Here is a 22,412-nt window from a genome sequence, read left to right as displayed (position 1 = left end):
CTCAATTGTTTACACCTTATCAGCAACACCTCCAAATGACAGAAGAGGGAAATAGCATAAGCTTCGAGCTGTTTTCTTAATTCTGTCAATTTACACTTTGCAGTCTTTTTGTTAAAGTGATATTATGGGCCTTTTTCACTGTTGAATTGAGCTGAAAAGAATTAAAGGGGCCGTCCAACAGATTTTGGCATGTATTGAAGCTTGTCATTAAATGCTTTAAAAGCTTTATATTGATAAATTTAACATTTGAACTAAAAATCTCCTGTAAAAAAAACATGAATACAATTTAAAAAAAGGAAAAAAAAGTAAACCTCAACAGGGCTCGAACCACTTACCCCTGGATTCCTGGAGTAAAAAGCCTCCCGCCTTGACCACTCGACCATCCACGCTCATCTTTTGAGCGGATGTATTGTATAGCTATACAAGATAAGTATTGATGCAAAGCATCAAAGGGCGTCGGGAATTTCAATGTAAAAGGCACTCAATGAAGTTACATGGAACGATTTTTTTTCTACTGTAAATTTTAATATATCGGCCGATTATTTTAAACAAAATAGAAAAAGATACTGGTATAACCATTCTGTATAATTTTGTGATATAACCCCCAAATAACCATTATTTATGATGTTGTGTTATAACCCCCAAATAACCATTAGCTATGATTTTGTGTTGTAACTCCCAAATATTTCATAGTTCTTTTATTTACATTGGTTTCCTATGTTTTACTGGCATCCGAGTGCAGTTTTCATTAATTAAACAGAACTGTCTAGGTTTAAAAAAAATCTGCTTCATCTTGTAAGCGTAATTTCATATTTTTCTCAACTTAAAGGGGAGATGATTCTAAACTTATTCTTACGTTGCTCATTTACGATATGGGTTGAGTACTCATTGATATGAAAACACTGTAAAAGTTTGAAAAAAATTTGAATGAAAACTGTAAATTACATAAAGAAGCTGCATTTCACAATACTTTGAAATTCAGTAAAAGATCATTATAGATTTATTGCTCCGATATTCATCATTTTCAATAGAGTTCGAGTAATACTGATATAAAAACACTAAACAAGTTTGGAAAGATTCAGACGAAAGTTGTGAAATCTTTTAAACAAGTAGAAATTGTTTATTTTGTCAAATTTAATAGAAAAAAATCACTATGGACGTAATGGTCGGATAATGCTAAAGGGCCCATACCACCTGGATAGTAATACGTGTCGCGCTTCGCGCTCTATATGTTGTTCATAAAAAAAATCCGAGGAGTGCTTGACTCTAGGGAAACGGGTTGCTGGGACACAGCTCCTCCTTGATAAGCGGCTGCTTCCTTTATCGCAACTCTTTGTTACAATCAATAATACATGTCGCGCTTCGCGCTCTCTATGTGGTAGGGATAGTACTTAGGGCCTATGATAGACAGCCATAAAAATACATGGATAATAGATGTGTTGTTTGCATGTATTTGTTAATATAAAAACACGTGTATTTTTAACACGTGTATATTTAAGTGATGTAAGAAATTTTAATTAACGTTGTCACCACGCGGCATCCATTAATTTTAATAAAAAAAGTCCAATTGAAGTAAAATGGATTTTAAAATGTCTACATAAAATAAAGCTTTATTATATTTATTAACCTGACTGAAAAAAATTGTCAGCCGCTGAACTGTTCCGTTCGTGCCGGAACCCGGGATTGAACCGGGGGCCTTTAGATGATTGTTGCGTAAACAACTGTAGTCTAACGCTCTCCCAACTGAACTATTCCGGCTGACATCATTTATGTACTGCTGTTTGGTGAAGTTGTGTATAGCGATCGTTATTATATGTCTATTAATAAACTAATACATTGTACGTTTTCGTACCACTACGCCTTCCAATAAACTTGCTTGTGCGATAAGTCGTCAAATATTGCGATAAGTCGTCAAATATCGTACAACATTGATTCTCCACTAAATAAGCAAATTAGAAAAACCACAAAATAAATATATTTTGATCATGTTTTGTTTTTATACAAAACCAGAAAGTTTCGCGTATTTGCCCAGTTCCTGTGATCTTTCCCCTGTGATCAGTTGTGGATCAGTTATTAATTAAAATAGTTAGCTTTGCATTATTGGCAAAAAATGTTGTAATAAATGTAATAGGCACACATGCAGTACTGATTTACACTTATTTACACAAAAAAATCACCACTATGCAAGATATTCTTAAAACAAAAATATATACATTAATCCGTAAAATAACTTCTCCTCCCTTAAGCGAAAGAAACATGCATTACATACTATTCGCCGCTCTCCAGAGCGACGCCAAAAATAACCCTCGTAGTTTCCAAAAATATCGTTTCGGGTCGATACGACGCTTTATCTGTTGGACGGCCCCTTTAACAGATCAAAAGAGTTAGTTAAAATGTAGTAACTGATCAATTATCTGCAACTCATCTTGCTACCAGTTGTTTATAAAAATATATATTATTTTCGATATTTTACATGATTCACCAAGTCCTTTAAGCCGAAATGATCCGTTAAACAAAAGTGTGTCTTTGTGTCGTACGAACGAATCTGCACTAAAACTAAATTTAGTTTCATATCGTAGATTTAATCATTTCTGTCGTCAGTTGTCAAAACGAAAGTACCCTTGTTATTCAAATGCATTATTTTTCTCTTTCTGGGATATCGTTTTAGTATGCTGATGCTGCACGAACAAATATAAGTGTATATGAAGTGAAAACACCAAAATAAAACAACGGTTGCGAAAGACACCTATAAACATAGCATATAGTGTTAGATGCCCATAATATCACGTTAAGCATATTTCGACAAACGTTGCTAGTATGTTTGTATTGTATCATATTGCTTACATGCTGTTTATGAATAGCCAAATAAATATTGTTTGAACCAAAGAGACAGGTGCACTCATGCATAGAGAAAATTATCTTCTGATCAGGGTGTCATCGTAACGCTGAAACTTTGCTTCTACTTTTTTCCTTAGCGCCATTTTAGATATACGTTTCATATCTTTTGTCATCTTTGTAATCCTTATTAGAGTTTGCGTGAATCCTGTAACAAATATGAGACCTTTTCACGTTTTTTAAATTGACAAAAATATTTTTTTTAAATGTATTAGATTCGCAAACTTTTGTTGTATTTATAATATTTGTGAGGAAACAGTAATACTGAACATTTACCATGCTCTAAAATATCCATTATATACATCTTTTGACGATATTAAACCCCGAAAATTATAAAGCGTTGCCACACGAAACGATTGAATAATTTGGAGAGTTCTGTTGTTGTCGTTATATTTTGTTACACTACGAAGATTGCTTATATGAAGTATAAATCAATCACTTATTGTATGAGCACGTATGCCCGATTGATCTAAGCGTTAGGCTTTTACTCCAGATGCAATTTAAGCGTTACCGTTTTTCTTTTTTTAATTGTATTCTTGTTTTTACGGGAGCTTTTTAGATCCAATCGTATCATTTGTCAATATTAATCATTTAATGACAATACATGCCATAATCTGTGAAAAGGTCCCTTTAAACAATACAATTATCCTCCTTGGTGTTTTTGAAGGTCTGACCACTGTAGACGATAAAAGGCAATTAGAATGTGTTCGCAATTTTCGTAGCCGTTGGATTAGCCTACATTAAAAAGTCGAACTTCATGGCCTGTGACTGTAAGTAATATTAAATACATTCAAAGAGCGAACAACTGCAGTGCCTTCAGCGCTTTGATTTAACAAGGGTATGGTCATTTGTGTTTTTGTCTCATATGTTATAATATCAATGAGTAAACAATTGCCATCAGTTACATTAAGTTTTTACCCATTAATTTGAGCTCGATAACATCGAAACCCGAAGGCTTGTCGAAATGCGCTTGATTTCGTTTCATGGGTAGAACCAGTACTCTGGGGACACCTTAAGAACGCTCCTACAGTGAGGATTGAACCCGTTACCTCCCGGTCGCTTGACGGACGCCATGACGACGTTTCTATTGCCGTGTTAGCGACATTCGAACAAAGTATTTAAAGCCGTGAAAATAACGTGTTATTGATGAATACACACAAATACAAGAATAAAAGCACATTTCTTACAATTGTATGGGCCCCTCGCAAATGCACACACGTTAACATACTAGTTTTAATTATCAATATAAATAACGGATCTTTTTTTTGTACATGCCAGTAATATATTATTCTATATGTTTTATAAATTTGTACACTAGTATACATTATTGATCATCAAAAACAATAATATTTACTTTTTCATTTTGAGCTCATCTATGTTTAAAAAAAAATATGAGCTATTGTCATCACCTTGGCGTCGGCGTCTGCGTCGGCGTCCGGTTAAGTTTTGCGTTTAGGTCCACTTTTCTGATAAAGTGTCAATGCTATTGCATTTAAACTTGGTACACTTACTTACTATCATGAGGGGACTGTGCAGGCAAATTCAAATAACTCTGGCGTGTATTTTGACAGAATTATGTGCCCTTTTTATACTTATAAAATTGAAAATTTGGATAAGTTTTGTGTTTAGGTCCACTTTATTACTAAAGTATCAAAGCTATTGCTGTCATACTTGCAACACTTACTGACTATCATAAGAGGACTGTGCAGGCAAAGTTATGTTACTCGGACTAGCATTTTTACGGAATTATGGGCCCTATATACTTAGAAAATTGAAAATTTGGTTAAGTTTTGTGTTTTGGTCCACGTTACCCCTGAAGTATCATAGATATTGCTTTTATACATAGAACACTCGCAAACTATCATAAGGGGACATTAAAGGACAAGTTACATAACTCTGGTTGTCATTTTTACGGATTTATGGCCTTTTTTTGACTTAGTAACTTTGAATATATAGGGTTAAATTTTGTGTTTAGAACCACTTTACTTCTAAAGTATCAATGCTATTGCTTTCAAACTTCGAATACTTTCATGCTATCATGAGGGTACTGTACCTGGCAAGTTGAAATTTACCTTGACCTTTGAATGACCATGACTCTCAAGGTCAAATTATTACATTTAGTTAAATTGCCATAACTTCTTTATTTATGATTAGATTTGATCGATACTTTGACAAAACAACTCTTACCTGACATACCACAATAGACTCCACCCAAACCATCCCCACCCCCACCCCCCCTGAATTCCCCCCCCCCCCCCAAAAAAAGTGGGTTTTTGTGTGTTTTTTAAAGATCATCTAATAAATGACCACCACACCCTCACACTATACCCCGCCCCAACCCCCCCCCCTCCCCCCCCAAAAAAAAAATATTCTTGAAATATGTTTTTTTTCTCTTTTTTTCATTTTTGGAAGATAATGTAATAAATGACCACAACCCCCACACTATACACCCTCTCCACTCCACCCCTCCCTCCTTTGTGATTGAAATTGAGATAGGTCCCTTCACCTTTGAAAAGAAAAATAGATGAGCGGTCTGCACCCGCAAGGCGGTGCTCTTGTTAAAATGTTGCTTCCTTCATGTTAAATTTTACTTACATGTTGCCTTACTAGGTATCAAATTCCTTGCCGTCGGTGTCATGATAGTCGAGACAGTTACCACTGGATTAAAGTATCAATAAAACTCCATCTTTGGTATTTGCGTAATTGCCATATACCATCATGAAATAAGGACCCAACTATACATAATCTGATCACAAAGCGGTAAAAACCAGTCTCACTGAAAGAACACTTGACTAAATACATATGTTTCTCATAAGCGACACTTCATTTATTTGCTAAACTTGGAAATGTGTAAATCGTTATTTAAGCTGTTCCATTAAGTACTCATGGAAATTATACATTTGCACAAATCATTTGTGTTTGGCGAATACATGTTCTTCAAATAAAATATTTTAACACGTAACGTTACATTCATGTACAGTTGACGACAGTGTAACATGTCGTAGGTAATATTTACATTAATAATCCACCATTCATTCAATCTATCCCCGCATGACAAGGCAGTACAACAAAATCCGCGCTTTTTTCAACTTATGAATAATCTAATTAGGGTAACAGAAAAAAACTCTTAAATAATATATCATTTATATAAACTAAATTGAATTAGTTTATTTGCGAAAATTCGTTTCACATTTAAGCAGTAATGTTTTGCCAGTATGTTGTACGAGAGCTGTTCCGGCTTCTAAAGCTTCGTACCAAAATGCAAAACAGATATATAAGTCTTTCAAGACTTTAATGTAACCTATTTCTGTGATGAACTTTATCAAGAAAATAAATGTAAGGTTGACATATGTCTTGTTATGAATCTTGGTATGCATATCTTATATAGTAAACTCAATTCAGTTTTAGCTTCCCATGCCCCTTTCAAATCAAACGAATTAAATTTGTAACGCGAACTGATTTGGTTTCAGAAAAAAGTTGTTTTGAATACACGACATTAATTTATAAATCTGTAAAAACTAAAAGGGATTTATAGTATTAGGCCAACATGGTAAGAGGAATTGTATGTGTTATGGCGAAATATCAAAGCTCTGAAAAACAACGACTTTGTTAACTTTATTTTTCTAAATATTCGTTGATTTTAAGTAGTAATGTTACTTTAAAGAAGCTAATTACATGGGCGTTTACAATCAGACATTACTGAATACATTACAAAAAGCATATATATTCAATTTTACAATGACAACATTTTTTCTAAACATACTATTATAATATACCAATTTAACGTGTTACTTTACATTCTTTCTGATTTACGCGAATAATAGGAATCTTTATATAAGACTTGTAGACATATCAGATATGTTGTATTTCTAGGATATGGATAAAATTGGAATCCCACTGGACACAATCTAATCTCTTTTTCAAAAGACGAATATTGCTGCAATCTTGATATTGGAGTTAATCACAAGCAAGGAAAGGTATTAATTAGATAGCACTCTCATAGCTCATATCAATGCATATTGCAATTGGGAATACATACCATAAATGACTTGTCTAGACTAGGTCCGGTTAAGAAGGTCAGTTCAGATAGGTTGTAAATTTTGTTTCGTGTTTATGTGTTGTTGCATTTTTCTTGTCGTTATTTATTATTGTTGATTACATAAATTGATGCGCACTTTTAAATCGTTTTAAGTTTGTTTTCATGTGGACATTAAACATTTATTTTTGCAATCGGGTTGCTTTGCAAAACGAGGCCAAGGCTTATACCAATTCATAACTGCTGAATTTTAAATCTTAATTAATATCAATTTAGTATAGTCCCGATACTTGCACCAATGAAGTTCATATCGATGTATGTATAATACAATGTCATTTAAAAGCAGTAGATCAAGAAAATCACATTGAAGAAAATACTAGGATATTGTTCTTCAATATAGTACCGATTATCTTCTGATTATAAAACATTACCAACCCGTAAGAACACTCTAAAAGAGAGGAGATAATTGTTCGTTCCGATCCGCTACTGAAACAAAAGAACACCAATTATTGACTTATACTGAATAAAAGTTAGATCACTGAATATCAACGAATCGGTAAATACAAGCATTTGATGCTTTTATCGCATTGAGGGCTAGCCGAACCTTTCACTTATCCCAGAATTAACCCATTTATGCCTAGCGTCTAGGAAAAAGGCCTTGGCAAACAGCGTAGACCCAGATGAGACGCCGCATGATGCAGCGTCTCATCAGGGTCTGTGCTGTTTGCTAAAAGGAATTTCTGTAAGACATATTCTAAATAAAGAAATAAATATATCAGACATCCCTTATTTTGGAAATAAATTGATCCAATTTAGAAGGATGGGAGAGTCCACTAGGTATAAATTGATTAATCACAAAGCAAATGTACATGTACGTATAAACCAATTGTAATCAAATCCACCTTTTCCGACATTAAATGAAAGCATAAATGCCAGATTGTGAGGCGTGAATATAACAAACATAATCTCAATATACACGTGTTTTAGGTATCGGACATCTGTTAAAACGAAAACGCGTTATTAGTATCTAGATATTCTAATTTAATATAGACAATGTTTTAGTTGAGGACACATAATGTATGATTTACGAAAACCATTTTATGAACGACTATGCCTTTAAAAAATTACTTATCGGTTTTGAAATACCATGCTGCAATTCGTTAATGAAATTTTCAATTGTTACTTTTCGAAGTACTTTTTGTTGTTGTGAATTTGTATCAGAAGCGGTAAATTGCCCACGATCATATGTATATTCTAGAGGTATTACTTTTAACCCGATATTCGTCCAGTTCCGACATCAGTCTATAAAACAACAGTCATCCCACTGAGATAACGGATATCTTCACTCCGATGGCAATTGGTTGTACTGTCATCGCATCAAATCTAAGTATAGTTCAATACAATATATATATTAGAGGTCGCCGTGGTGTTATGGATACTGTGTCCGCCTAGCTGTCAAATAGCAACAGAATCCTAGTTGTATAGCATTAGATTGCGAAATGAAAATGCGATCAGTACTATAAACAAAATGTTCAAGTATGTATCCATCGTGCAAATGAGGCATTTGTAGATAATAAAACTACGTTTGCATGTTTTATGTATGCTTTAATTATTTCCCGATACTAAAGTAACGTCTGTATTGTACTACCAACGGTTTATAGTTGATGAATTCAATAACGGGTTGTTCCACAATTCGTGTCAAATGTAATAAACATCATGAAATTCGAAGAAGGCGTACTAATGCTATGAATAGTCGCAACGACACATAACGGTACATAATAAAGGTATACACTTCTAAAGAACTAAATATTATAAAATGAAATTATATTTTACCCTTCGTGGTTTATATTTATTCAGCCTGTTTATGACGTAGTTATTGCGTTTAACTTTATTTTGATACCATTCTCAGCAGTTCTTATATTTTATAAAATGTTCGTTGAAAATACAGCACATGAAAAAGGCACTTTAACCACCAAAACGAACCTTCCTGTGGACATTAAAATGTCGAAAGTTGCATTTAAAATGAAAATCTATTTGATTACGTTATAGTCTCATGTATGACATTGAAACGTGTGTGAAACACCACAACACAAATAAATAAGAGGTTTGGTAACTATTGGCTAATAAAATCTAAGCTAAGATTCAAATTCAAATTATTCAATGGCGTAGACAAAACATTCAGGCTTGTTTTAATGGTGTACCGGTACATCATTGTGTAAGCATTATAATACATAAACGAAATAAAATATATTAAATTATTTTTTTTATTATTTATCTCGTCAGCTGTTGATAATCGAGCTATCTATCTTTGAAAAAGTATTCTTTATTTAAACATGAGGTAATTGATACCCACATCATATGGATTGCACTTGTATTAGATGATTGAATTTAGAAACGTGAGATTTCTGAAGAAAATTAGAATAAACTCAGGTCCTAGATAACTTTTTTATCAACCATATAATTATGCAATAATTGAAATCCAATTTGCACAAACAGACACTGTTTCAATTGCTAACAACCGGAAACTGATTTCGAAGCACTGGTACCATTACATATTCTTAATGATTGAGAATGATAAAATAATAACAACAAAGCCATTAAGTCATACACGGCCTGAAACACCTTGAAACATATAACAATAACATCTTAGATTATTCTTATTCTTTGATTGGCCTTATTCGTTACTTTGCCAGTTTTGTTGACTGATCAATTAGGGATCGAATAGTTGACACCATCTCCAAAGTCCCTGACATCGTGTGCCGACAAGAGAATCGGTGGTTAAAATTATGTATGTATTATTGTCTCATCCACATGTACCTCATAACAAAACATAATATATACAAAATTATTAAATAAGCACACATGGCCATTTATAATATAATTATAGGAGACAGTACATCACATAGGCAATGAAATACAATGATAATATCACCTGATATCTATCAACATTAATGACATTTGCTAAATATTTGAAGTGATGAAGATTAATACATATCTACAAGATAAAACATATTCATTCCTTTAAAAAACATGTTCATAAAATGCATCAAATATATACAATAAAACACTAGATAAGTAACAAAATGAAATCAGATAGTTTCACAATAGTTCATTAAATGCAACAGATATATACACTAAAACACTAGATAAGTAAAAAAAAAAGTAAAATCAGTAAGTTTCACAATATATAAGTTCTTTTCGTTTTTCTAAAGCAAAAAAGCAGGTTTTGGCAGCTATTTTAACTATATTATTATCTGAGAAGATAATTCTTAACTTCTCATCAATATCAAAATTTTCAAAGTCTTGAAACTGAGATTGTAATTCAGTCATGTGTTCTCGTCTAACCCCGTTATATAATGGACAATCAAGCAGTAAATGTTTTTCATTTTCCTCAACACTTTAACTATACTCTTACAATAGTTACATTTTCTTAATTCCTGAGGTGTATTTGCATATCTTCCAATTTCTATATTTATTGGAGCTGTACCACTTCTAAAATTTGCTAAAGCCCCTCTATGCATTTTATTATACTCAAGTAAACAATATGGTTCAACCTCATACATTTGCTTTAAAGTTCTATTAAATCTAAGTTTATTTTTTCTATCTCCACTACGGGTTCTTTCTCTATTTACATCTTGTAACCATGACTCCTTATTTTTAGTCTTCAAAAATCTTGCTTTTAACAATACCAGCAATTTCTCGCTTGCTTAGAAAGTGCTCAATGTTAGTACACCTATTCATATCATATTTTTCAAACACACTGCAAACTTTAAAACACCAGTTTTTTACAATTCCTACAATTCCATAGGTATGACCATTTAAAAAACATTTCTATTTAATCTACATGTCTACACAACTAATATAATACACTTGTCTGAATCTTACAACACATTGACAGCCAGCCATTATATACTTGATGGGCATATTATGTCGTCTGTATATAAATGATTTTATCCTTAACATTTCACGTTATATGTTACATTTCCAACATTTGTTTTTATACAAATGAGAATTATTATGTGTATTCATATGGAAAACAGGCCTGTCTGATTGTCTAAGTTGCCTCAACATTGAATTTATGTACTCTATGCAAACTATGCTTGTTATTTGTAAATATCATTATAAGCATAATAACACATTTATGCACACAAATAATCACTTTTCCATTCTAGTATATTTTCCCAAATATTACAACAGGATAGCTAGCTTGCCACATAAATATTTTGTAAAAATGCGATTCTTTTTTCCCAAAATACGGTCATATATGACATTAAATTGAGTGTAAAATACTCATTACTGTATGATCACTTGTTGTTTACATGACCTGTTGATATGTGTAATATTTCATAGTAATGACTGACGATGTTCTATGTACAAGTCGGAATAAATTTCTGTTCTGCTGTGTTCTGTATACATTTGTAGCTTTTGTAATGTCCAATTAATGGTGCACTTGAAATATTATAAGTTGCCTTTGAAAGTAATGGCGCGAAAAAGATTGAAGGTCATGAGTTAGCAATAAAATGGATATAGTGCGAGCGAATATTTAATTGTATCAATCGAAAATAAATTTGAGATTATAAACACTATATATATGATGTGAATACTCGACGTATCGCATTCAAATTGAAGATAGTGTTGCTCTCGTCATTGAATATATCATATAAGCTTAAGAAATAAAATTCGATATCAAAAGAATTTATTTCTTTGGAATTCCAAATATTGCTGAAATAAGTTATGGAAAGCCTTTCTCATATACTTTGAAAGAGTCAACACTTCATTTTAAACTCTCGAAATTTAATAAAACAAAGAAACATCTTAAATGATATATTAGTAAGTGTACAAATGATGTTGATGCAGAGGCTTTATGTATGTTTCGTTTAATATACTACACTGAAAATATACGTGTACGTCAAAATTTAATGTACCTGCAGTTTCGAGATGTGATGAAGTTACGCCTGTTGTTGTGTTTCTGTCTAAAAAAAGATCACCAGACCATACCCGTATATGCACAATAGTGAAATCAACACGCTTTCCTCTGTTAATTTTGGGCTTTTTCGTTAAGATTTACAAACCTATCGACTCGAAGTCATGAAATAATGTTCCAAGACGACAACTCTATGCAGTTAAAGACTGACGTATAAAAGAATCGGATGTTAACATAGTTCATGCTGTAACAATTTCTATAGAGCAATATTGAATAGATTTAAATGCTTATTTTTGTATCAATAAGCTTAAAATTCTAAGTTTAACGTGGAACTATTCTCATAAATTGAATATGTACCTGTTTAATACTTATGGATGCTCGGTAGTAATGAGTCTAACGCGTGCATAAAGAATTCAAAGTGTATCAGTTAAAAATATGTTGTGAAATAGTGTTTTATCGTGTATGACAATATATAACGTGGATAGTTGTTTCATATGAATGAATCATAAATGGCTTGAATACTTGAAGGTTTACCTAGAAAGTAATCATTATGAATGATATTTATTTATTTTCCAATGGTTTATAGAGAAATATCCGTGAATTAAAACTGATATTTCACTGTTTAAAATAGTGAAAAATAACAGTAAAAATTATCGATAATTTTCATTGTTTTACCTGAATTTCTTTTTAGATATCTTTATTTCCCCATTATGACACCCAATTAAAGGCAAATTTCACAAAGGGGGACTACTCTGCATAGATGTTTGTAAAACACACTGAAGAGCTCCCATTAAAATTACATCGGGGCGCCCAATGGGGAATTATATTGTCCGGAATGGCAAAAATACAAACATAAAATATGATAAATGGCAACGACTTTATTATACAATAAAAGCTAAGAATTTTAACCCATTTATGCCTAGTGGACACCCCCACCCTTCTAAATTGAATCAATTTATATCCAAAAGTATGGTATTTATTTGTGTATTTAGATTATTTCTTACAGAAATTCCTTAAAGCAAACAGCGCAGACCCTGATGAGACGCCGCATTATGCGGCGTCTCATCTGGGTCTACGCTGTTTGCCAAGGCCTTTTTTCTAGACGCAAGGCATAAATGGGTTAACCAAAAAATAAAGAAAATGCTATTTGATCAGTTTTACTTGTTTTAAATTTGCGTGTAAAGATTGAATTGTGCACTAAGCTAAACACTGCAATTATCGTGTAGATTATTATTAGAAATATTAACGTAACGTCGTTCGGTGGAAAACATATAATATTACAATGTTATTTATTCATAGTGGCTTTGTTATTGAGCTGAAGACAGCCGTATTGGCCTAAAATGACAATTTTATTAATTAACTCTATAATATTATTCAGCAAGAAAAGCTTGAATTTCACTTTCGAATTTCAGGTTTTAAATGAAGTTTTGAAAAATAGCAAAATGTATGTTCTATACAACTCAGAAAGACAATAAGGATTGAAAACTTACTTATTGCCATTAGAAATTGCATTTGTAATGTGTAAATCCTCCATGATTTCGAGTTAGTTTTGCTTTCGGCGCTCATTGTAGCTTGAAAATATCAATATATATCATATTCAAAGTTGTTGTTTATGTTCATATGCTCAAATATTGAACCTTTCTGTTGTGGATACACTGCACTATTGTTATTGTCGAAAAAGGGAGCTGAATATATTAGGAGCTGCGTGCTTTAGGTAAACTGCAATGTTATATTTTTTAAGATTTAAGCTTTTGCAACAAAACTAAGCATACAACTTCAAAATGGCGTCCAAAATCGTCGAAATTTTAGATTCTCATTTATGGCCGAGTTTATCCGTGTTTCTGTTTGGCTGAATCTCGTATTGGCCGACCTATTTCCGTATTCGCCGTGTTTTTCCATATTTGCCGCCTTTTTCTCGTATAAGGCGAGTTTCGAGTTATATTGGCGAGATTCAGCGTGTATGGGGCGAACATATTGTACACATTTACGTCTAAGATTATAAAGTTTATTAGTAATACAAAATATAAAGACGTATCCGAGTTGATACAACAGCTTATAAGTAATAATATAATACATATAATAAACCATAATCATAGTAAAACATCAAAAGTACATGTATACTTGGCTATCATCTATGTATAATAAAACAGTTCTCTATTTAGACTATTATGTATCACTGGGTGTAATTTATGTTTCCAAAATGTATATTTGCATGCACGGTCTAGTAAATTTTTAAAAACATCAATCGGAACAAACGGAGAGTCTGATGAATATTTTTGTGATTATAAATGTGTAGCAATATGTTAAAAAGGATTTGTTGAGCAGTTCCTTATATCAAGTTTATAGTAATTCCCTTTTTCGGTATGCATTCTGATTGTATACAATATTCATTCTCGACAATAAAAAATCGCAAATGGGGAACATAATTGTTAATGTTTCATCAAGAGTGGGTCACTTTTAATTGGATCAATGCAATGGGCTATAATAAGTATTCATTAATGCATAGAAGCACAGAGATCGGCCATATATCAGAAAAGTTCTCCCGATCATTAAATGTAAAGTGTGTAACTTCTGATAGTGCGTTTGTGCAGACATATCATATATTATGTATAATATGCATTGATCGGATACTGACGCATTAAGATTGAATAACAGCGGCACATAACACCGGGGAAAAACTAATCACACTTTTAAGATTCGTATAATACTGCAATCTGGGGGATGAATTACTAGCACGGAAATATGGATTATATTGAATAACTCCTAAAAATATCTATGCTTATTGCAGTGTGAAATAAATTCCGTAAATAATGTTTAGTTAAAGATCTGGTTAACACCATTTTGTGGTGAAAATGGATTTTCATATTTAGATTTTCATATATAAATATAGTTTTTTTTCAATTGTGGTTAATATATATGAATGGCATTTATTCGTTCATAAGTTTTATTTGTACATGAGTTGCTTTATGAAAAGCGACTAAGGTTTCTAAAATGCATACCGTCGGTGCGAATTTATATATATATGTTAATATATATTCACATAAATAAAGTCCCGATACTTCAGGCCTGAAGTTCATCTTGTATAATGAATTCAAAAATGTTAGCTTAATGTTGAAGTAACAGATGTACATATTGATGACAACTGCTGATTATAAAACATGGGAAACTATCAAAGATAACATATAGACCTATCAGGAGTGAAATGTACGTTTTTATTGGCTAGTCTTATAAGGAACACCAGCTATACATATTTAATGATAAAAACTAGGATCGAAACAGTGATTGTTAATATTTGGTGACTTTACCGAATTGAGGGCTAGCCGGACCTAACAATTACCCCAAAATAATTTATATACCAAAAGTACGTCTAAAGAATGTTAATAAAATGTACCAATGCAGAAGGAAATTGCAAAAATGAGTGCCGATTCTTAGGGTGTGAATGGAAAATTACACACGTATTATGTGTGTACACTAGTCGTTAGTATCGCAAATCTGTTCAAACTCTTAGGGGATAGGTTTTTTTAGATATTAGTATACAGATATCATAGTATGAAAGATAACATGCTATCAAGAAAGCGATATACCTCCTTATACTTTCAAAACAAACCAAGAGTATTGCAAAAGTTGATTTTTTAATCATGCACAGCGATACACTTTCTGACTACTTCAGAACTGCATTTCTGTCTTAAATTGTGCACTCGTCATAAAGTGTGTTTATGACTAGTGTAGTGCTGATTTGATAGAGCATTACATTGAACGTGCAAAAGGAAATATAAATTAGCGAACAAAAAGCCTTAATTGTTTTTTTAGCTAAATAACAATGATCCGCGTTTTGTAAAATATACTCGCTTATATAGAAATAAATATATATTTGTTTCTTAATTTCAAGTTAGCTGTTAAGAGGAACTAACACACGTGTTAGCATTCGATAAAAGGTAGGTATCAGTTAGATATATACTTTCAAACTTATGTTTTTACAATACAAACTGAGATTCCCAGGTAAACTAAAATAGTTTTTTATCACACAGCTTGCATCGTTCAATTGCTCGAAGTGGTTACAGAGTCGCCAGTCAGATCTATTACCAACAACGTAAAATGGCTTAAGTTAGGCATTATCCGGAAAAAATCAAAAAATATTTTGTAAGTCATTAACAATGAGCTAATAAAATTGTTATTACTTTGGCTATCATAATTAATTTAATATTTATATTACCTCGTTTTAAATAGTGGCATTTCATTTTAATAAGAAACGTCACCGTTAATGTTTCCGTATTAGAACAGTCGCTTTTTAAAACACGTCAGTAAATGACATCACGGAAGTAAATACCAACGACATTTAATGCAGTATAGCTAATATTTTGACCTGTTATTTCTTAAATATTGGGAAAATATGTTGTCTTTATCACACACGTGTAAACCACTTTCTTACTGTCTCATTCGCTGTACAACGCTCGCGTTAAATATTAATTGTTTGAGAATCGATCACATATTAAGGGTTCGCTAAGAAAACGTGTAACTAATAATCTTAAGGAATTTTACAGCATGATCGGTCTTCGTTTTAATACATTAAACATAATTATTGATAAGTAAACACATTCATTAAACAATAGTTTATCGTCGGAAATATCAAATTAGTTATAAATTGTGGACAATTGATAAGGACGGATACACTTAATTGACAATGTTGAGGGTCATCCAAAGGTAGAAGGTTAATTAAAAAACAATTATGAAAATCGGGGTGTATAAACATATCATATACATTGGTGGTTTACCGACACGGGCAAGATGCAAACGTGTTGCCGATTGATACCATTTAGTCGGGCTAAGAAGCATAATCAACTGACCGCTGAGAGAGGCGATGGCATGTCAAAGTGATGGCCATAGGCGATCCTAATCAAAGAACTGATAGTAAAAACAACTGGCATTGTACAAACTATTATTACCAGCAAGTATGCTTTAGCTTGGACTCAAGCAGACTCGTGTTAATCAACGTATGGCCACTCAGAAAATGTACTCAACGATACAATATACAAATACATGTCATTCAATCGTGTACACAAATATAGAGCTGGTTTAAATCATAATTGTGTAGGTAACTGTTGCAGAGTTATGTATGTATTGGCACTTACATGAGGGTTTTTTGTTGCACAGACACAATCCATTTCTAACTGTTTGAATGTTTGTTTATACTATATTTAAACATAACCAAGTTTTCTTCGCCTGTTTGAGAGCTTATTGAACCAAACCTCGAACGCTTGATATAACATGTGTTTTCATAGATGATTCATATTGGTCGAATACTTTGATAATATACAATTTTAATGACACTCATCTGAATAACGCCATCGTATTGTCCATTTCATTGTTTTTATTCAAAGTGTCTTACCAGTTTTGCAACAAAGTCACTAGTCATAATGTTGTTTTACAACAAAGTCACTAGTCATAATGTTGTTTTAGTTGTTCTGACACTTTCATAAGTCTTATCCGCAGACTTTGGCGACCAGCAGGGCAACAGGTGCTTGTTGAACAACAAGAATATAATTGGATTAAACGCGCTGTTGAGTGGATATAACCGCTGCAGGATCAGGTAGAAGCGAGAGTCAAGCACACTTATGTTGAATACGTCCAGAATGTGGAACACTGTTGCCGGAAGCCAGCAAATGAAGAACGCTGAAAAGGTTTAGGAAATAATGTATGGAGGGCTTTGCGTCAAGTTATTTGCTCAATAAATTAAGCACACTATCAGATATATTGAGTTTGAGGTTTGTTAATTGAGCAACTATCAAACACGTTGTCAGCTTACAGCAGAGCTTGAGCGCTGTCATGTCCATATTTGTTATTTAGAAGGCCATACATTGATGAACTTAATTGGGAAAGTATTAATTATAGATCTTCGTATTACGACTTACGTTACATATTAAAAAACACAAATATTATGGCAAATTTATTTTTTTTAAGTGATAGTACATCTTACGGAATCAATCACTTTTGAACACATACTTACAAAAGCATATTATCAAGGTCATCTTTATTGTTTTTTTTCTGGCTTTTGGAAGTAAACCCTCGTTACTGGCTGTGTGACACGATGCTGAAGTTGATTCTGACATTCAACAAAATATATGGCATTAACTTAAACAGAAACTGTTGTTCAACAACAATAATAATTTACGTTTAAACTATGTCAATCAAAATTTATTAATTTGAAAATAATATATTACATTTCACTGCTCAGCACAATGATAACGAGATTACCAAAATGTCTTCACATTTATTGAACAATATGAGCATAAAGAAAATATTTTAATAAATCAATCAACCAGCTGTTGTTTCGTGGTGGGTTTTTTTATAACTGCCGTATTATGTTCGCAACCTTAATGTGTATTTATGTTGATAACAAGTAAATTCATAAACTTCATTTGTTTTAATAAACTTATTAGAATAAATATGGAGTAGTATATTAAATATGTTGTAGTATATTAAATATGTTGTAATATATTAAATATGTTGTAGAATATTAAATATGTTGTAGAATATTAAATATGTTGTAGTATATTAAATATGTTGTAGTATATTAAATACTCACTTAAATTGCCTAAAAAGGATCTCCGTGTTGCAAAAAAGAACGATGAAAAAGCTGCATTTATATGTGTCTTGTTATGACATAACTTGGCATAATGCATGTGAGTAAAGTGCTGTCCCCGATTAGCCTGTGCAGTCCGCACAGGCTAATCAGGGACGACACTTTCCGCTTAAACTTGATTTTCGGTAAGAAGGGACTTCCTTCAAACTAAAAATACCATAAAAGCGAAAAGTGTCGTCCCTGATAAGCCTGTGCGGACTGCACAGGCTAATCTGGGACGGCTCTTTACGCACAAGCACGAAGCCCAGTTTTCTCAGAACAAGGCTGATATAATTATGTCATGATGTTCAAAATAAATAAACCTTTTAATGTAGTGATCATTTCGATGATTTCAGTGAGATTTCTTCTTTGGCGCCAATGCTTCCAGACGACGACAGAGATGCCGACATAACAGACGGAGACAACGAGGAATGGGATGAAAAACACAATGAGTAGTGTACAGGTAACGTAAAGCTGAAATCACATACACGATAACCATTTTTAACGGTAACTGTCATTATTTCAGCATCGAGAGTCTTGACCTTGTATTTTATGTATTGTCCTGTATTCAAAATACAATAGGCTACTTGGGTTCAATTTAAGACAGGCTTGTAGTAAGAATAATTCATCTACTGATAATGTTTCTCGATTTATATTACCTCTAAATCGCACCTGTGTTCGTCTATTAGTTTTAACACTATTATTTAATTTACACAACTATTGGGTATTAGTTGTAGGCAAGCAAAAAAGTGCAAAGCAATATTTTCATATCATTTCCCAGCACATTTTTATTGTTTTCTGTTAAACTGTATGGTCTCCTAATACTTTATTATTTGGATCAAGCGTTAACAAACCTGCCACCCCATTTCATTCGTGAACTCCATGTGACAGTAGTATGAAGTGCCTTCAAGGACGGCGCCGATGTACGGAAAGGTCCACACAGGGATCAGAAGGGCCATTATCCATGAGCCGATAATTATGGCTTTGTACGGACGGTACTCTACAATGTTTAAAGTTGAAATATAATTTATGCTTCAAATCATAAATGCAGATGTAATGAGTATCACACACGTTTCGTGCGATAATAGTCTTTACACAATGGCGCTTTCAATTGATTTGACACAATTATAACAACTTATATTTAAGTTACAAATCGTATAAGTCACACACTTAACAAGTTGACTAACTTGTATTTCAAGCTACAAATATACAGTTGATTATATGTTAAACGATCATAAAGTATAAGTATTTCACACAGTGTACCTCCGGTTATTGTCCTAAGTGGGTACCGTACAGCCAGGTAGCGATCCACGCTCATTCCGATCAAAAGATTGTTGGACACAATTATGACTACAAACGTAGAATAGTGCCAAACGCGACACATGACGTCACCCAAGTACCACTTCTGTCTCAGAATACCTTTGAATATCCCGTCGCAAAGTACGCTTACCAAGCCGACACAAAGGTCTGAAATAAAAGCCTTACTAGACCGTTAAGTTCAATATTTTATTTTAGAAAAAAGCAGTTGTATGAATGTCAATGTTATCATCAAGAGATTCATTTTGTCATAAATTACTTTTTGTATATGTGATGATGTTGTGATTATGTTGTTCGTTGTTGTTGTTGCTGTTGTTGTTGTTGTTGTTGTTGTTGTTGTTGTTTTAAAAGCAGACTTTTTGATGGTAACTTTTTGTATTCCTCATGAGTTTAATACACGTTTGCATTGTGTAACAATGTCCATCTTAACAACAAATGCAATGTAATATAATCTGTTCACACATTCGACAAACACTAACTTATCTTCTAAATGATGAAGTAGCTATAACATAATGATGTAAATTGAACACAATTGCTCATAGCTTTTGATAAAGTCTACTAAAAATAGACGTGCATGTCAAATGTTCTTACCAGCAATGGCAAGATGGAATATGAAGAAATGAAGCCTGTTGCTGTCTTTCTGTCGGGCTAAGATGAAAATCACAAGACCGTTGAGGGAAATGATGACTGCCGCCATTACCAGACATACCACAGAGATGGCAACGTACGTACCCTGCAAAAAGTATCTTAATTAGCATTGGATTATTTACATAACCAATACCATGCATATTTTTGAGAAAACCCCTTCTTAGTTATCTTCTTATTACTGAAAGTAATACATAGCATAACGAAAAAAAGTGCATATAATTAACATTTACAGCTGCTTTTGATAATGCACAAAGATGTAAAACAGTGTTGATGAGTTTCGCATAAAACTTGATGAAAGTTGCAATTATGTAATATTGTGTAATGACACCATTCACAAGTTAATATTGTGTTTCAGTATTGTCTTACAAACCCCGAGTTGCTTGTATATGGTTATTTTGCAATACAACTATTGGATATCTTTGCTTAATAATACCGTTATGCATTCTAACCTCAGTGAACAGTCAATATACATAAATACGCTCACACAATAAAAGATACTTACTGTAACGTAACGATTATTTGAAAATTACCCATTGAACATTAGAAAATCAGTTATTTACAAAAAATAATATTTTCATTTTTTGGCCCTATGTTTATAAAAACAACGATTTAATGGTGTGGTCGTATGGTCAATTTATCAATTTTTTATCCATAATTTTCCTCCTAGTTACATTAAAAAGACAGGCCCAGGCCTATATGTCATTTATAAATATACTTTCTTAATTTGACTCCATGCACTATCCATTAGATAGGCCAAAATGTCATTTATTAGATACACTCCTTTTGTAAATAGATTAACTTTTCCTGTCTAAGTTACGCATCTTTTTTTATATTACATACTAGCGTCTTGTATTAAATGGGTATATAAACAGTCACTTTTTGTATAATGAAGGAAGCCAGTTCACAGATAAGATAAGATAAGATTATTTAAGTCTCATCATCATATACATGTACCTATTAAACATATATAACACAGCTTTAAAGCATAGTACATAAATGCCACTCAAAATTGAGTTAAAAGAGACTATACATATTATAAAATACAGTTCAACGTCAATAGCTAAAACTTTATGTACACATTTCACTTCAACAAATGAGAATGTTGTTCAAGTTTTCAATTTCAAATAGCGGTTTTAATTAATACAAGTACAAGTACAATACGAGTAAGATAAATCTTAGATCTAATTGCAATAATTGCTATAGGTGTTATAAAGATGTCATTTTGCAAATCTAGTGCCAATATAACTTCTAATTGGAGCAGAAAAAAGAATACAATTACAGTTGTCCAAATACAAATTGTAAAGAAGTGTAATGTCTACAAACAAAATTAAGATGATTTAAGGATGGTTTAGTGAGTATGGTAGTATTATGCAACAAGAAAGGAATCTATTCCACCCCAGAAAATTCCTGTTATACTAGCGGCGAATGTATAGCGTCTTATGAGATTAGAAAACTTGATATTTAACACGTATTATGATATTTCACTCTTATGATACCGCTGTTATAATACAATTTATCATATTATGATACCAAAAGCAGCTACTAGATAGTCATATCTATATATCCAGGTCAAACACTCAAAATCATGAAAGAGAAGGGGAATCCCTTTATAAATATTTATAAATAGGAGATGCTAAAATTTTCTCCTAAATAGTCAATGTATTGAGCTACAAAATGTAAAAGACATATCCATTTTTAGTGACAGCTTCTTGTATGTTACTAGAATAACCATGAATACATAACAAATAAAAAAAATAAATAAAAAATATTATTTAGGTAACATTATTGACACATTTTTAAATTGTAAAAACATTAAAAGATCAAACTCTACAGTATAATTTTCTTTTTCTTTCTACTAGAATATGATGGCAGGCTTGCACAGATAAAAACACAAGGTTTCGTCACTTAACATTCTAACCAATTTGTCGTCATCTGACATATAATCATGATTTGCAAACATATTATCAAGTGCT

General features: G+C 32.4%; 1 protein-coding gene and 1 non-coding gene across 2 annotated transcripts; both read right to left on the bottom strand.

Moving 5' to 3' along the window:
- Nucleotides 1–1,668: 1,668 nt before the first annotated feature.
- Nucleotides 1,669–1,758, bottom strand: Trnac-aca (transfer RNA cysteine (anticodon ACA)). Its single transcript is given in 2 exon segments — nucleotides 1,669–1,704; nucleotides 1,722–1,758. It is a non-coding gene; the product is annotated as a tRNA-Cys (tRNA).
- A 15,516-nt stretch (nucleotides 1,759–17,274) lies between these two features.
- LOC127854520 (neuropeptide S receptor-like) lies at nucleotides 17,275–20,488 on the bottom strand. The gene is made up of 3 exons (XM_052389586.1): nucleotides 20,383–20,488; nucleotides 17,860–17,955; nucleotides 17,275–17,525 (listed from the first exon to the last, which is right to left on the bottom strand). Exons 1-3 carry the CDS (start codon nucleotides 20,486–20,488, stop codon nucleotides 17,296–17,298), a joined length of 432 nt encoding a protein of 143 aa, XP_052245546.1. The 3' UTR covers nucleotides 17,275–17,295.
- Between the last annotated feature and the right edge of the window lie 1,924 nt (nucleotides 20,489–22,412).

This window comes from Dreissena polymorpha, chromosome 13 (assembly GCF_020536995.1).
Source record: "Dreissena polymorpha isolate Duluth1 chromosome 13, UMN_Dpol_1.0, whole genome shotgun sequence".
NCBI lineage: Eukaryota > Metazoa > Mollusca > Bivalvia > Myida > Dreissenidae > Dreissena > Dreissena polymorpha.
Note: the sequence above shows the minus strand (reverse complement) of the source record. Positions and strands in the feature narration are given on the sequence as shown.

What these genes read in the sequence shown, in the direction of transcription:
- LOC127854520 (XM_052389586.1), bottom strand. Translation starts at nt 20,488, where the DNA reads ATGGCGGCAGTCATCATTTCCCTCAACGGTCTTGTGATTTTCATCTTA. An exon ending in ATTCCATCTTGCCATTGCTG is followed by an intron (nt 17,956 to 20,382) that starts GTAAGAACATTT and finishes GTTGAATGTCAG; the next exon opens with AATCAACTTCAGCATCGTGT. An exon ending in GACCTTGATAATATGCTTTT is followed by an intron (nt 17,526 to 17,859) that starts GTAAGTATGTGT and finishes AAACCTTTTCAG; the next exon opens with CGTTCTTCATTTGCTGGCTT.